Source organism: Macrobrachium rosenbergii, chromosome 48 (genome assembly GCF_040412425.1).
Source record: "Macrobrachium rosenbergii isolate ZJJX-2024 chromosome 48, ASM4041242v1, whole genome shotgun sequence".
NCBI classification, from domain to species: domain Eukaryota; kingdom Metazoa; phylum Arthropoda; class Malacostraca; order Decapoda; family Palaemonidae; genus Macrobrachium; species Macrobrachium rosenbergii.
The window spans coordinates 52,680,397-52,697,368 of NC_089788.1; the positions used below are offsets into that span (position 1 = coordinate 52,680,397).

At 35.8% G+C, this 16,972-nt stretch overlaps 2 protein-coding genes across 2 annotated transcripts; both read left to right on the forward strand.

Moving 5' to 3' along the window:
* Positions 1–7,942: 7,942 nt before the first annotated feature.
* On the forward strand, positions 7,943–10,551 carry LOC136831385 (digestive cysteine proteinase 2-like). Its single transcript, XM_067091752.1, has 6 exons — positions 7,943–8,099; positions 8,337–8,489; positions 8,614–8,793; positions 9,366–9,551; positions 9,853–10,018; positions 10,263–10,551. Exons 1-6 carry the CDS (start codon positions 8,031–8,033, stop codon positions 10,466–10,468), a joined length of 960 nt encoding a protein of 319 aa, XP_066947853.1. The 5' UTR covers positions 7,943–8,030; the 3' UTR covers positions 10,469–10,551.
* Positions 10,552–14,118: 3,567 nt separating this feature from the next.
* LOC136831386 (digestive cysteine proteinase 2-like) lies at positions 14,119–16,708 on the forward strand. The gene is made up of 6 exons (XM_067091753.1): positions 14,119–14,255; positions 14,496–14,648; positions 14,769–14,948; positions 15,525–15,710; positions 16,011–16,176; positions 16,420–16,708. The coding sequence occupies exons 1-6, from the start codon at positions 14,187–14,189 to the stop codon at positions 16,623–16,625; spliced, it is 960 nt and encodes a 319-aa protein (XP_066947854.1). The 5' UTR covers positions 14,119–14,186; the 3' UTR covers positions 16,626–16,708.
* The last annotated feature ends 264 nt before the right edge of the window (positions 16,709–16,972 follow it).

Here is a 16,972-nt window from a genome sequence, read left to right on the forward strand (position 1 = left end):
GTCATCAACAGGAACTTTAGTAAATATAGATGTCACATCAAAACTGGTTAATTTGTCAGTACTTGATAATTCAATATAGGAAAGTCTAGCTCAGTCTATAAACTTTTTCTGGAAACTCACCATTTTATTAGGTATTTGAAGTAACCCGAAGAAAAGATCTTTAACTAAATTCATTAAAGGTGATACAATTGTGTTTTTATTTTCCATTTACAAAACTCTGTTAATTTCTGTGCTAGACTTTCCCATATTGAACTATCCAGTACTGACAGTTTAACCAGTTTTGATGTGACATCTATATTTACTAAAGTTCCTGTTGATGACTTACTTCAGTATTTATCACAACATTTGGAGTTGTATAATCTAGAATTGCCTACCAATGTTATTATTAATTTGATATCCCTTTGTACAAAAATTGTAAATTCACTTTCAATGGTAATTTTTATGAACAAATATTTGTTATGGCTATGAGGAACCCTCTTTCGCCACTTTTGTCTAATATTTACATGGAATTCTTTGAGTCTAGACTTATTCCAAGAAATCTATTCTCTCAGGTGTTTTGGGTTAGATATGTAGAAGATTGTTTTTGTATTGTAAAAGAAAATGTAAATATTCATGATTTCTTGCAAACAATTAATAATCTTGTACCATCCATAAAATTCACAATAGAATATGAAGAAAATAATTGTATACCATTTCTTCATGCCTTAGTTATTAGAAATAACACCAATCTTTGTTTTAAAGTATATAGGAAACCCACGAATAATTTGTCATATATTCATTTTTACTCTAACCATGCTAAACAAATTAAGGTGTCAATTTTCTCCAGTATGTATCTTAGAGCTCTTAGAATTTTTAGTCCTGAATTTTTGGGAGAGGAGTTTAAAATTACTGATAAAATAGGAGATTCATTAAGTTACCCTCCATATTTTTTAGAAACTTTGTAAAAATAAAGCAAAAAAGACATATTACAATCCGACCAATGTTAACAAAGAACTTAAGAATATTTTCTGTTTACCATTTCATCCCAGTTTTATTCCTGCAGTGCCCATTTTAAAAACCATTGATATTAACTTAGTATTTAAATATAATAATATTTTGAGAAATAAACTAATTAAGAATAGCCCACCCAATTCAAACAACATTGTATACAGTATTCCTTGCAAAGAATGTAATAAGCTTTATATTGGTCAAACATCAAAAGGACTGAAAGTAAGAAGCTCCCAACACAAATATGCCATTTGAAGAGGCTTATCAAATAGTGGCATTGTGGATCATTGGCTTAAGACAGACCATACGATGAACTGGGATAAGTCAACGGTTATCTACAAGATCAACGACCATCGAAAAAGAAATCTGCTAGAGACTGTGTTCATTGAAGCTACTTCCACCAGGAATGTTAATCTCCACCCTAGATTATCCTTAATCCTTTGTCCCTGTCTTTTTGTTTAAAGAACATGCTGCCCAGATTAACAAACTGTAACCCAGCCCCCCTTCTATTTTTGTATATAAACCTTCTGTTTTTATACATAAACTTAGTGATATGTTCTGTATATATCAACTTATATATTATATATATATATTCAGTATTATATATATATATATATATATATATATATATATATATATATATATATATATATACTATGAAAATGTACATGATATAAAGTCCACGTCGGAAGGTGAGTGAAAAACTTTGAACAAGTACAGCAGTTTGTTCATTTGCAAGTTCACCTGATATATATATATATATTTTTCTATATTTCCTCATGTTTGCAAAATAGTGTATAAATCTTTGAATATATACAAGCCCTATAAGGAACAAGAGACTTATATATAGCGATACCACCGGTAGAATCGATGACGCACCGATCAGGCAAACTGATCAGCTCAGGTTTTGATGGAATGGGCATCCTTCCACGGTTCCTGTCTGGTGTTTCTCTTCTCTCTCTATTTCCTCATGTTTCTCTCTCTCTCTCTCTCTCTCTCTCTCTCTCTCTCTCTCTCTGTTACCGATCAGCCAAACTGTCAAGGTTTTGATGGAATGGGTCTTCCACGGTTCCTGTCTTTCAAAATAGTAGCTGCTTTCAAAATAATTGCTTGCTTACGGTCATTTTTAAGAAAATGACAGTATGAAAGAAAAGCCTGAGCTCACAGTTATGAAGTGAAATAAGTAATTTTTCTTCAGATCATATGAGGAAAGGAGGAATATAGCTTTGGTAATAATCTAAGACGCGTATTCAAAGTTGAAGGTTGAAGATATCAACAACGCATAGTGATATATTTATATTTAGATTTTTTAGTAGTTTCTGTAATGATTCCACACCATTTAGGAAATAAATGTATTCTTGTATAAACCCAATTTTTAATATGCTCCTAGAAATTCACCCGATGAATTAGAAGCTTATCTGTGTGATAAATACATTTCATTATATAAACAAGACCCACTGAAGAGCTACCCTTAATCCTGCCTGGCCTTGGCCTCTCTTCTGAAAGACACACAACACGCAAAAAGACTAAGAAAGACACTTACAATAGAGAAAGACCAACGCCAAGTTCTCTTCAGTCAATGGCGTTAGCTCTTTCCCTCTCGGGGAAAATGGTGAATAATTCCATTTCCTCTGCACTCTCCCTTTTCTCAAATCCACTCTTCTAGGCTGCGAATTCCTCTGTAATCTGTAACATAAAGGAAAATAGGTGGATGGGAAATATATAGTCTCATTATACTTTGGCGCAATCGTTAGAAAAACTGAGATCTTGATTATTAACAGATGAGGTCCTTTATTTTTTTTCTCTGTGATTTGGAATCAAGGATTCTGTTATGTTAGCTGAATGACAGAAAGAAGAGAGCATTTCTAGTGATTTGCCTTGCCAGAATGGCATGGCAGTGCAGGTCTCGTCTCCTTAATATACAGATGTGACCGTGGGAGAACCTCTCCATTGCTCCTATACATAACAGCGAAGCCCATGCCATGGTTCACACGGCTTTGAACTAGATGTCACCTTGGTTAACAGGGAGTATTTGTAGAGTAATACACACAGCAAACTGGATTTTAGTTACTTGAGCTTCCCAGTTGTGAAACAAATACTTTACTTAGCAATCAGTTGCCATTCTAGTACGGACGAGGGTCAAAACCTTTAACGTTTGCTTTGTTGCAAAGAGATGAATGTAATATGAAACTTCCAAATATCACATGAGTTGTGACTAACGCACGCCACTGTAGGAAAGTATTGATTTTCTTATTTATGAATTAAGGTTTTAATATTTTCCTTGAAGGATTTAGAAGTTTACCCTCGTGAGAGATACTATTTCGTACAAATTAAGAAAGACTGAGGATGCAACTTTGATTGGAGATAGCCCAGGAATTCCTTCAGTATCTTACACCCCATGCTGGCATACGCCCAGCTTATTCTAAGCCAACCATTTTCTGAAAGACAAGATCTCTGATTCTTGACTTCTGCGATAGCTACACGATCTCTCTAGTCAATGGCTTCAGCTCTCCCTCTCAGGACAGGTAACGAATGTGATTCCCTCTGTAGTTCAGTACTTCCGAAAGATATATAGAGGGAAGGGAAATTCTTTGAGGACTTGGTCAACTGTAAATTTTGACCATTCATATAATTTTCACCAGACCATAGAATAGGATCTGAGTTTTCCCAAGAAGTGTTTCTTAAAATGTTACCAAACACGTTATTGGATAAGTGGAAGATGAATGACTTTTTTCATGAGATCTAAATATGTTCCTCTGTGTACCTGAGATTACCCTCAAAACAGGACCCTCCTATAGAGGTCCTTTTTGAAGGTATAACTTGATGTGGGAGAATAGGGGGAAAAACATGAGCCTTCTAAATCTTCATTTTAAACTTGTCTTGAATCATCCTGGATACGATTACTAAGAACAGGCTACTTTTTTCTTTACTAGAGGGACTAGTATTTAAAACTGCGTAAAGGGACATCAGAAATACTGAGTTTACTAAAGACTAAGTTTTTAAAATCCTTTGGTCTATACTCGATAAATATGACACGTCCTTATAGGCCACTCAGACTATTGTCAGATTATCATACAAACAACGGTTCTCTTTAGCCATATGGTACGGTCAGTAAGGGCCTATTTGCAGCATTTGATTAAAATGTAAATTAAAATTTATACGAATAAAAAGAAGAGAGGAAACGTCATTTATGAATCTTTTGTTTTTCGGTAAACTTCATGCTTAAGACAGAAGAAAATCTTGCCTAAAATGCAGCCAGACCTTTTCAATCCCCAGTAATAATCTAGGGCCAAACTACAGAAGAACAGGTAACCTTAACCTTGAATCATAGGGTAAAAAATTCCGGTGTTTGAACCATTTTGTCTCTGGACAGATTAACTCCGGTCAAGGAGCTTCAGTAACTGTTGGCAAAGGAAGGTAAGGTTGGAGTAAAAAGGAGAACGCGCAGCCTCAATAGATGATGGGGAGAGCCTCTTGCAGAGTCTATTGCACTTGGCAACAAAGATAGACGAAGCTGGGCTAGGAATGGTTAGAAAATGACACTTAGAGGTTGATGAAGTTCAAGTATTTCAGAATGAAGCAATGGCGATTATATTGTTGCTCTGTTAGCCTATAAGGAAAATGCATTTAATTGATGCTTTCCTAAGTTTTGATGATGAGAAGAAGGTGGTGTGGCACAGAAGCACTACAGTAGGTATGTTCGTGGGAAAAAGTCTGAATTGGCCCCATACATTGACGCTCAGCCGTTGATGTTGTTCGCACGGCTTCAGTTTAGACTTGAGTGATCTGATGTCTTATCAGTGGGAATTTGTGAGTTCACGTATGTGTGTGGAGTCATAAGCAAAATTATCAATTTTATCTCCGTGGCCTACCATGTAAGTTAGTAACCTCTCTGGAGCCGACCGCTGTTAAGGGAAGTTGCTCAAACTTGTATATATATGTATATATATATATATATATATATATATATATATATATATATATATATATATATATATATTTATATGTATATATATATATACATATATTTATACATATATACATACATATATATATACGAGTATTTATATATATATATATATATATATATATATATATATATATATATATATATATATATATATACACATATATATATATATATACAGTAGGCCGGTTCCTATTATTGGGGTTTGCTTATGAGATAAAATGGCGCCAATAACTGCAATCATGTTTATCTTGTATCTGCTGTATCAAGGTTGAAACTCATGTGCGGAAACATCCATGACCATATCCGTTTATATATCTATAATGGAGGCTCATGAGCAGTGCACCATTACCTCGTACTGCAGATGCAGTGCAAACCTGACCTCTGTTATCATTTCCCTGAATCTTAACGCTCTTATACCAGCACTTCTTATACTCCATCTATCCAGGACTTTCTAGGACTTTCTCTCCTCCTGCCTTCACATTCCGAATAATGCGCTATTTGTTTTCTTTACCAAGCTATCGATCTCTAGCCTCTGTATGTATCCAAATTATCTCAAAATGCCTTGACCCATCGTTTCACCTAAACTGACCTTTTATAACCACATCTATCTTTGACCTTTTCATTCATTCATTCCTCACCCTTTCTTGTATATACTACATGAGCAGTTTCTCCCAACAGCTCCAGCCTTTTTTCTTTCAACCGTACTCAACATCCACACTTCACTTCCAAAAAGGTGAGGTGGCACAACAGTTCCTTCATATTTACAACATTGGCTTCAAGACTTTTCTTACAAACTTTTGCCTCTTGTGCTTCCCATACTGTGTGACTTGCCTATTCTTTTATCCTACAATCATTTACTATATTTAATACTCCATCAATGACCTTCATGCTTCACCCATTTATATAAACATTACCCATTTTCCATTGGCCCTCTTCACCCAAATCTTTCTCACATTTACTTTCAGCTTTCTCCTCCTACGAACATCCCCACACTCTTTTGCTAGTTTCTGCAGTATCCTTTTCACAATCCACAATTAACCAATGGTGCTAGGATATCCTAGCACCACTGGTAAAAATCTAATTCGTAATAATCCGGTTATATAGGACAATCTGGGAAGGCACTCAAATAACGCATTTTAAATCACCAGTATAAGAACAAACAATACAAGTAATGCTTTATGTGCTCACAGTAATATGTGTAATTTTACCAATTGACTGGCTCGGGTCAAAGATTTTATTTAATAGCGCAGGTTTTATTGAAAGAAATTTGACAGAGACAGCTTGCATAGTTCACAGCAAAGGAAAAAAAATTAATTTATCTCCTGGTTTATATAAATTAGATCCTTTTATTTTACATGTCATGAGATGTCAGTACAAATTGGATAATGTTATCCATTAACGATCATATAATATACGTTTGTTAATATGTACTTAGTGTTATGCTGCTTCAAATGGACATATTACCTCTTTTTGATATTTTGGTATTTTTCATTTGTTCAACTACTGTTCTTACTTAATTGTATTGTCTTACTGTTGGATATTTTTTTTTAGTTCAAACTGCTAGTTTCTGGTAACGGTACTTCATATGTTTAAGATTTTAGGCCTTTCTTGGCTACATACATTGTAAACTTTTTCTCTTTCCTTAGTAAACGCTCCAAGAAGAGGTCCATTGGAAGACGAAACTGTTGGGCATATTCTCACAAAAACACCTCTCATTTTCCTATGTGGAATACAACTGAATAACATATCTTCGTGTCTAAGAAGATTACCAGTACTAACGTTACTAAAGACTAAAGCGTAAACAGAACTACTGTTAATACAAGCAAACAACAACAACTCACCACAGCAAAAACCCACAAAACTGCGGCTAAGAGGTTTCTGCCTTGCACTTTGTGAAGTGAGAGTTCAATGCTTGTTCAGGCCGTGATAAATTTTCACTGGCACGCGACCTGACTGGCCTTGTGAGCTGGGAGTTAGGGCTTTGGTTGGGGTCCCATAGGTCAACCTTATTCCTCCAGGAACCATTTGAATGGAGAGGGACTTGGGCACTGCTCGTCACCGAACTTTACACCTTCAGAGGAATAAGTACTGTACTGCCAAGAACACACTGACAGATAATTACTAAATTAAGCAGTGCACAAAACTGGAAATGATTTACGCACAAGCTGTAGGTTATAAACCGTACATACAAACATAAGTTTAGATACATATAACCTTATACATTATTAAAAATTTAGAGTTCAGTATTTTTCAGACATGCTTAAAGGCTGATAAGCAGAAATAATGAATTAAAAAAAATCCTGTCTAAAGAGTTAGAATACATTAAAAAATGGGATTTCTTATTTACAATGAAAGAATCCAGATCATACTTCCAATAAATCTCATTTAACATGTTTTTAGCTCCGAATTTACTTTTGCAAATATCTTAACATTTCCTTTCTTAGAGTATTTATTGACTAGAAGTTTTCCTGGAAACAAAGAATTGTGAAACCTGTGGATACGAAAAACCAACTTGCGTAACGTTTGTGCGAAATTTTTGAAATCCTTCACCTGTGAATATCTTTTCTTGTTTTTTTGGAAGGGAAAAGTGGTGTTACATAAAGATAGAGATGACGTGTCACTTGAATTTTACCAACAGAGGCAGGTGGGCTGATTTGTATGGGACCAAAGAGGAGATTTTCTCACGGTCATACCGTATAAAAAGGAACCGAAATCTCCCGTGTCATACCACTAGGGCAAGGTAAGTCACCAGCAGCAGTTTCTGCCGTAGCTGATCCTAATAACTTTGAGGACAGTCAGAGGTCATAGAAAATTTTTGCTAGTTAATAACAGAAATTACTATTAATCCTCAAAGTAATATTTTAATAATCGTTGCTGAACATTAAGTTCTTACTTCTAAATTTATGTTTTGAAAATGTCTGCATATGACCTTTATTAATACTGAAAAGCTAGTAAGCAACATCATTAATTTCCTCTTATTTAAAAGCTTGCCAACTTTATTTATCACTGACTTCATAAAACGGACAAATCCGAATTCGGAAGTATTACTTTATTTTCCTTTTATTGTCCACAGATGAAGTTCGTCCTTTTCCTCTGTGGCTTTGCCCTGGCTGCTGCCAGCCAACAATGGGAAGACTTCAAGGTGAAGATTTTCGATCAAAATGATACATATTTCTAGAAGCTTACTTATGTCTCAAAACTAACGACAGCACATAAAGATAAATATGCAGACACATAAATATAGTATATGAATATACACAAATATTTTCTTTCTTTATGGTGATGAATATTTCAAAAGATATTGCTTATATGACACACCAATTATCGTAATCATAACAAAGCCATTATCAATTACCCAAGGAAAATATTTTCCCAATAGCTGACCCATGCAAAGGCGTACACCAACGCCAAGGAGGACCTCTACAGGAAGGCCATTTTCGAGAGCAACCTTAAATTCGTCGAGGAACATAATGAACGCTTCCGAAAGGGCGAAGTCACCTTCGACGTTGCTATGAACAAGTTCGGTGACATGGTAAGAGGACAATCACGGAAAAAATTGGGGTACTTTTCAGTGCCCCTGAATATGATTATACGTCGAAAATAATAACGCTGACATGTTGGATATATATGTTACAAATGTTTTCCTTTTACATTAGACCACAGAGGAATTCGTAGCCCAGATGACTGGACTGGATAAAGTGGATTATACAGAGGGAATGGAACTCGCCAATCTCCCTGAGAAGGAAAGAGCTGACGCCATCGACTGGAGAGATCTTGGTGGTGTCAGTGAAGTGAAGGATCAGGGAGCTTGTGGGTCCTGCTGGTCCTTCTCCACTGTGAGTAGGATATTATTCAGAGATTCTTTTTACTATATTCGTGAGCTTTATTAATTGTGATAAAGTTTAGCAGGATCATAAAAAACTCTTTACTCCTCGTTTATGATACTTAGGTACGCTATCTTTAAATGCAACCTGTGGAACTTCCAGGTATAGAATAATATCATTGTTTAATATTAAATAGATTAAATAGATTAATTCTTATGGCGTGAAATCACCAGTGATGTACTCTAAATAATACGCGTGTAAAGTACATACTGTAGATACAATAACACTACTGTAACTTGCTCCAGATTTTTTGACGAAAGATTCAATTTCGTGTGAACAGAAAGTAGTGTAAGGATGATGCACTGTTTCTGGTTCTATTTGTGTTCCTGAATCTGCAGAGGTCTGTTTGAGGACAGCTCTTTTAAAACTGAAACCTATCCATGAATATTATTATTCTTTTAAGAATACTAAATTACAGATTAAGCAAGTAGTTTAGGAATTAGCACTATAATGTTTCTATGAAGGCATTCAAATGTGAAAGCATGACAGTTTTACTGAGAAGCTTTTCTTTCCATTATTCTCAGACAGGAACAGTGGAAGGAGCCAATTTCATCAAAACTGGCAAGCTGATCAGTTTGTCTGAACAGCAGCTCGTTGACTGTTCCAAAGAGAACGCCGGATGCAATGGAGGTGTTGTCCAGTGGGCCATCGATTACATCAAGTCTGCCGGTGGTATCACAAGTGAAGACTCTTACCCCTACGAGGCCGTTGTAAGTATTTGGGATTTTCATGTTTTCACTTGCGTAGTTGCATTAAATATAAAAATATTGTGCATGGAGTGCAGTGGTTTTTTATTTGTATGTTTTCTGGTAATTTTTATAATAAATAATATAAATATTACAATGGTATTGTATTAAATTCACGTGGGTATTTCCTGTGGCAGTGTGAGCATTAATTGGTGTTAACAATTGACTTTTGTATTAATTGGTGTATTTTGCAACAAATATGAAATATCTTTTTTTTAGTTATGAAACAGCACCAATAAATCCAATATTTAACTTTTTTTTATAGGAAAGGAGCTGCCGTTTCGATCCTTCAAGTGTTGTCGCCACAGTCACAGGATACAGAAGTATTCCTTATGGTGATGAGAAAACTCAGGCTTCAGCTCTCCATGACCAAGGTCCCGTTAGTGTCTGTGTTGATGCTGGACATTTATCCTTCCAGCTTTACAGATCAGGTATGGTTTTCTTCTGTTTTTTCTAACTATGCAATAAGACTATAAGGCAGACAATGGTAATGATTCGTTTCTGTTGGTATGTGCCACCCAGTACCGTTAGTAAAATTGTTATACCATAACTTAAATAAAATTATTCCTCTCTTGAAAAGCTCAGCCTCTTTTGCTGCACATTTCTGAAAATCTAAAGTAACTGATCATTTATGTATATGATATTTATTTTTGGCAAATGTTTTCTTTGTTTTAGGTGTCTACTATGAACCCAATTGCAAACCACGCTCTATCAACCATGGTGTTTTGGCTGTTGGTTATGGAACGGAGTCTGGCACCGATTACTGGATCATCAAGAACTCGTGGGGCACTGGATGGGGCATGAGTGGGTACATGAAGCTCACAAGAAACCAAAACAACCACTGTGGTGTGGCCACTCAGTCTTGCTATGCCCTTGCCTAATGTGTTTGCTCTCTATCTCGTAATTCTCCAAATTATAATAATGACTACCTTCTTATTAAAAATAAAGAACTGTTAAGCACTTATTTGTTCTCTCACTAACCTTCAAACCTATATAAGGGCGTGTGCAATATATTAACTCATATTAAAACATGGACTGCAACTGAGATTTCTTGAAAAATTTAGTCCAAGGTTTGAATAATTCAACAATTTTTTTACGTTGCTAGGGTCGTGGATGTTTCTGGTTTCCTTTTAAAAAAAGCATCAAGATCATTTATAGAACATTTTCCTACCTGTCTTTCCTTCTTTGGCAAACCCAAAGACATGAGATCATATTGTGTTCCTCCTGACACTTAACAATCTATAAACCAGGAAGGAAAGAATTTGACATTTACCCATCTGTTAACTTCTTGCTTACTTTCCAAACAATAAGCAAAATTGCTATCCAGAGTTGATTTATGAGTATTCGTGAACTGTAAGCACTGCGTTCAAAAATAACAATTTGAAGAATATTTGTTGGTGGCTGGCTGCAATTGGCCTTCTAGTTCCAAGAAGGCAAGAGGCTCAATTTAGGGATGACCAAGTATGACTGAGAAGCGAGAGGTATTGTAAGACGGGACAGCATATATGCATTATGGGTTTATATAAGACTAATTTTGTTTTTAAAATATAGAATGTTTTTGTTGTACAAACCCCTCATTTATATAATTGTATTTTATGAGAGAGACTTGAGCTGTTAAAGAAAAATGTCCAAATAGCTGGTTGTAATAAGGGCTGATTGAGAGGCCATGAGTTTGTGCATAGCAAGGGCAATGCGGTTATTCGTCTCAGGTTAAAAAATGTATGCATGTTGGAGAATAAGAGATGGACTATTGTTAATAAATATGCAGTCACAAATGAGTAAAGCAATGTACTCATCAGGTGTACCAGCTGCCAAATGCTGATAGTTCCTAACCTTAAAGGCTGATACACATAAAGCAAAAGAGAGTATGACCAAACAAACGAATCATTGTCGGATTTCATGCATTATGAGTAAGTCTGTGTTACAGTGTTTAAGAGATCCCTGACTGTGCTCCTCAGAAGATTGAGGAATATGAATAAATGAATAACTGGCTGAGCTTCTAGGAGCAACTTGTTGAAAGGGCAGACTACCAGTAAGTTTAGATGACTGTGCTCTGTCTGCAAAAGGATATTTTTGAAGTGGAAGACAGGAGTATCGGCTAAATTTTGTATTTGTGAGACCCCCTCTAATTCGCTGATAAGAAAATGTGATCCCTGACATGTCCTGCAACAGTACCCGAAAGTTATAGAAAATCCTCAGAAAAGCTGCATTGGGACATCTTGAGTACCAAGCAGAAGTCCTGACTACTCCTCCTGGTATTACAGGCCATTACAGCATTGATATGGGAAGAGGTTATGTATAAAATTCGTTTGGCCATGTTGGAGGAGCCTAATATCATTTCTGGTGAGTGTTAGAAAGGTGAGGAGTGTGGAGGTCATTATTATCTTCCTGCTTTCATAAAGTGACCAGTAATGTGTGTCGTGAGGCATGCCTGGAAGTCAGCATGACATTGTTTGCTCTAATTCTTGAGGAGACTTCTTGACAGAACGACAATCCCAGTCCTGACCAACGCTCTTCTCTGGGAGGTGGGAACGTTGAAGACTTGTTACTGAGAAAATAATACCACTCTTAATGTAGGCTCAGTTTTTCAAAACTAGAATAGGAAGTTCATTTCAAATTAATAAGTAGTTGGTGAGATGTCCAAAAAGTTTCTTGTGGCTCCTACCCTGGTGTTTCATTCCTAGATATTGATGTTTATTAATTTTGATGCTATTATAAAGAATATCCTATTGCAACAAAATAATATATTTGCGAAAAGAAAAACTGTTTACCAGTTATGATTATAAAGAGAAGAATGTGACCAATTTCTAGAAAACACTCCTTGTGTATCTGAGACACCATACCACGAATAACATCGCCTGTAATACCTGCTATATATTTTTGAGATATAGCAAAGGTTTTGTATTTCATGGGGAATTAAAAACATTTGTAATACAGAGGATTTTTAGGTGCTGGCAAAATGCTATAGGATAATCCTAAATCTCATCAACCAAGGACCTCAGAGATAATAAGGTGGCTGATGTAATAATCGGTGCAGTCTTAGAAAAACAACTTAACCATTTGTTTTTGATATTGCTAGCCTTAGTGACGCCTCTAAGATCAAATTGGACCTGATACTACTGAGGTGTAGTTTTATTGACATAAGGTAACTTTAACTTTAATGTCGAAGAGATGAAATTAGTGTAGATCAAATCCAATTAGCGTTTTTGGCCATAACTTTGGAAGTAGAAGAGAAAGTAACCAAAACCCTTTTAATGCGTTGGTACATATGCAACACCATCACAGTGGATGATCTAGAACTGCAACAGAAATAAAATGAGTTGGAGACGAAGAATGCTTTATAAATGATTTCCATACTTTTTTGAAAGGGCATTAAAAACATTCGTGATCCTGACAGCTTAAAAAGTTAAATTTCTCAAATTTGTGGAAAATTCGTTTGGATTTTCGAGTATCGAACGGTAGCCCATGTTTCAATATATGTATTATTACACAAAGCCTGTGTCCTTAAAATAGTTTTAAAGGGTCATTGAGAGGACGGGTGGAAAAGTGCTTAATGATTCTTTATTTTCAGCAAGAAGGCAGTGCCTATCATAACACCCTGAAGAGTAGGGCAGAGAACAAAGATGTTAGGCAAAGGCGTAGCAAGACTGAGTGGCCACACCACAGTGATTGTTCCTGTTTCTTGTGAGCTTCATGTACCCACCCATGCCCCATCCGGTGCCCCAGGAGTTCTGGTTGATCGAGAAGTCCTTACCAGACTCCGTTCCATATCCAAGAGTCAATACACTATGGTTGATAGCCCGAAAATTGCTATTGGGTATATAATAGATATCTGGAAAAAAAGATTTATTACTTTTGATTGAAAAAGTTTTACAAAAAGGCCACAGTTTTCAAATAAGGAACAATGTTAAGTTATTAATATTTTACTATGGCGAATTTGATAATGATGAATTACAAAAAACTATAATATATATATATATATATATATATATATATATATATATATATATATATATATATATATATATATATATATATATATATATATATATATATATATATATATATATATATATATATAATTTGGACAGCGTAACCCCAATAACATTGTACAGTAAGAGATAAAAGGTTGCCAACTAGAGGCAAGTGAGCTGATGTGTATGGGACCAAAGGGGAGATTTTCTCACGGTCGTACAATATAAAAAGGAACCGAAATCTCCCGTGTCATACCACTAGGGAAGGTAAGTCACCAGCTGCAGTTTCTGCTGTAGCTGATCCTAATAACTTTGAGGACAGTCAGAGGTCATAGAAAATTTTTGCTAGTTAATAACAGAAATTAATATTAATCCTCAAAGTCATATTTTAATAACCATTGTTGAACATTAAGTTCTTACTCTGATGTGTCTTTCCGTTCAGTTGTCTAAATGAATGTTTTGAAAATGTCTGAATATGACCTTTATTAATACTGAAAAACTAGCAGGCAACATAATTAATTTTCCCTTTATTTAAAAGGTTGCCAACTTTATTTATCACTGACTTCATAAAACGGACAAACCCGAATTCGAAAGTATTACTTTATTTTCCTTTTATTGTTCACAGATGAAGTTCGTCCTTTTCCTCTGTGGCTTTGCCCTGGCTGCTGCCAGCCAACAATGGGAAGACTTCAAGGTGAAGATTTTCGATCAAAATGATACATATTTCTAGAAGCTTACTTATGTCTCAAAACTCTAACAAAAGCACATACAGATAAAAGGCCAGACACATACATATAATATATGAATATACAGAAATATTTTCTTTCTTTATGGTGATGAATATTTCAAAAGATATTGCTTACATGACAGACCAATTATCGTAATTACAACAAAGCCATTATCAATTACCCAAGGAAAATATTTTTCCCAATAGCTGACCCATGCAAAGGCGTACACCAACGCCAAGGAGGACCTCTACAGGAAGGCCATTTTCGAGAGCAACCTTAAATTCGTCGAGGAACATAATGAACGCTTCCGAAAGGGCGAAGTCACCTTCGACGTTGCTATGAACAAGTTCGGTGACATGGTAAGAGGACTATCACGGAAAAAATTGGGGTACTTTTCAGTGCCCCTGAATATGATTATACGTCGAAAATAATAACGCTGACATGTTGGATATGTTACAAATGTTTTCCTTTTACATTAGACCACAGAGGAATTCGTAGCCCAGATGACTGGACTGGATAAAGTGGATTATACAGAGGGAATGGAACTCGCCAATCTCCCTGAAAAGGAAAGAGCTGACGCCATCGACTGGAGAGATCTTGGTGGTGTCAGTGAAGTGAAGGATCAGGGAGCTTGTGGGTCCTGCTGGTCCTTCTCCACTGTAAGTAGGATATTATTCAGAGATTCTTTTTACTATATTCGTGAGCTTTATTAATTGTGATAAAGTTTAGCAGGATCATAAAAAACTCTTTGCTCCTCGTTTATGATACTTAGGTACGCTATCTTTAAATGCAACCTGTGGAACTTCCAGAATAAATCAGAATAATATCATTATTTAATATTAAATAGATTAAATAGATTAATTTTTATGGCATTAAATCACCAGTGATGTACTCCAAATAATACGCATGTAAAGTACGTACTGTAGATACAATAACACTACTGTAACTTGCTCCAGATTTTTGACGAAAGATTCAATTTCGTGTGAACAGAAAGTAGTGTAAGGTTGATGCACTGTTTCTGGTTCTATTTGTTTTCCTGAATCTGCTAGGGGTCTGTTTGAGGACAGCTCTTTTAAAACTGAAACCAATCCATGAATATTATTATTGTTTTGAGAAAACTAAATTACAGATTAAGCAATATGTTTAGGAATTAGCACTATAATGTTTCTATGTAGGCATTCAAAAGTGAAAGCATGACAGCTTTACTGAGACGCTTTTCTTTCCATTATCCTCAGACAGGAACAGTGGAAGGAGCCAATTTCGTCAAAACTGGCAAGCTGATCAGTTTGTCTGAACAGCAGCTCGTTGACTGTTCCAAAGAGAACGCCGGATGCAATGGAGGTGTTGTCCAGTGGGCCATCGATTACATCAAGTCTGCCGGTGGTATCACAAGTGAAGACTCTTACCCCTACGAGGCCGTTGTAAGTAGTTGGGATTTTCATGTTTTCACTTGCGTAGTTGCATTATATGTAAAAATATTGTGCATGGAGTGCAGTGGTCTTTTTATTTGTATGTTTTCTGGTAACTTTATAATAAAGAATATAAACGTTACAATGGTACAGTATTAAATTCCCGTGGGTAGTTCCCGTGCCAGTGTGAGCATTAATTGGTGTTAACAATTGACTGGTGTATTAATTGGTGTATTTGGCAACAAATATGAAATACATTTTTGTTTTAGTTATGAAACAGCACCAATAAATCTAATATTTTACTTTTTTTAGGAAAAGAGCTGCCGTTTCGATCCTTCAAGTGTTGTCGCCACAGTCACAGGATACAGAAGTATTCCTTATGGTGATGAGAAAACTCAGGCTTCAGCTCTCCATGACCAGGGTCCCGTTAGTGTCTGTGTTGATGCTGGACATTTATCCTTCCAGCTTTACAGATCAGGTATGGTTTTGTTTTGTTTTTCTAACTATGCAATAAGACTATAAGGCAGACAATGGTAATGATTTGTTTCTGTTGGTATGTGCCACCCAGTACCGTTAGTAAAATTGTTATACCATAACTTAAATAAAATTATTCCTCTCTTGAAAAGCTCAGCCTCTTTTGCTGCACATTTCTGAAAATCTAAAGTAACTGATCATTTATGTATATGATATTTATTTTGGGCAAATGTTTTCTTTGTTTTAGGTGTCTACTATGAACCCAATTGCAAACCACGCTCTATCAACCATGGTGTTTTGGCTGTTGGTTATGGAACGGAGTCTGGCACCGATTACTGGATCATCAAGAACTCGTGGGGCACTGGATGGGGCATGAGTGGGTACATGAAGCTCACAAGAAACCAAAACAACCACTGTGGTGTGGCCACTCAGTCTTGCTACGCCCTTGCCTAATGTGTTTGCTCTCTGTCTCGTAATTCTCCAAATTATAATAATGACTGCCTTCTTATTGAAAATAAAGAACTGTTAAGCACTTATCTATTCTCTCACTGACCTTCAAACCTATATAAGGGCGTGTGCAATATATTAACTCATATTAAAACATGGACTGCAACTGAGATTTCTTGAAAAATTTAGTCCAAGGTTTGAATAATTCAATAACTTTTTAAGTTGTTATGGTCGTGGATGTTTCTGGTTTCCTTTTAAAAAAGCATCAAGATCATTTATAGAACATTTTCCTACCTGTCTTTCCTTCTTTGGCAAATCCAAAGACATGAGATCATATTGTGTTCCTCCTGACA

Coding starts and splice junctions, on each gene's coding strand:
- LOC136831385 (XM_067091752.1), top strand. CDS start 8,031: ATGAAGTTCGTCCTTTTCCTCTGTGGCTTTGCCCTGGCTGCTGCCAGC. Junction 8,490..8,613: donor TGAACAAGTTCGGTGACATG/GTAAGAGGACAA, acceptor CTTTTACATTAG/ACCACAGAGGAATTCGTAGC. Junction 10,019..10,262: donor CTTCCAGCTTTACAGATCAG/GTATGGTTTTCT, acceptor TCTTTGTTTTAG/GTGTCTACTATGAACCCAAT.
- LOC136831386 (XM_067091753.1), top strand. CDS start 14,187: ATGAAGTTCGTCCTTTTCCTCTGTGGCTTTGCCCTGGCTGCTGCCAGC. Junction 14,949..15,524: donor CCTGCTGGTCCTTCTCCACT/GTAAGTAGGATA, acceptor CATTATCCTCAG/ACAGGAACAGTGGAAGGAGC. Junction 15,711..16,010: donor CTTACCCCTACGAGGCCGTT/GTAAGTAGTTGG, acceptor TACTTTTTTTAG/GAAAAGAGCTGCCGTTTCGA.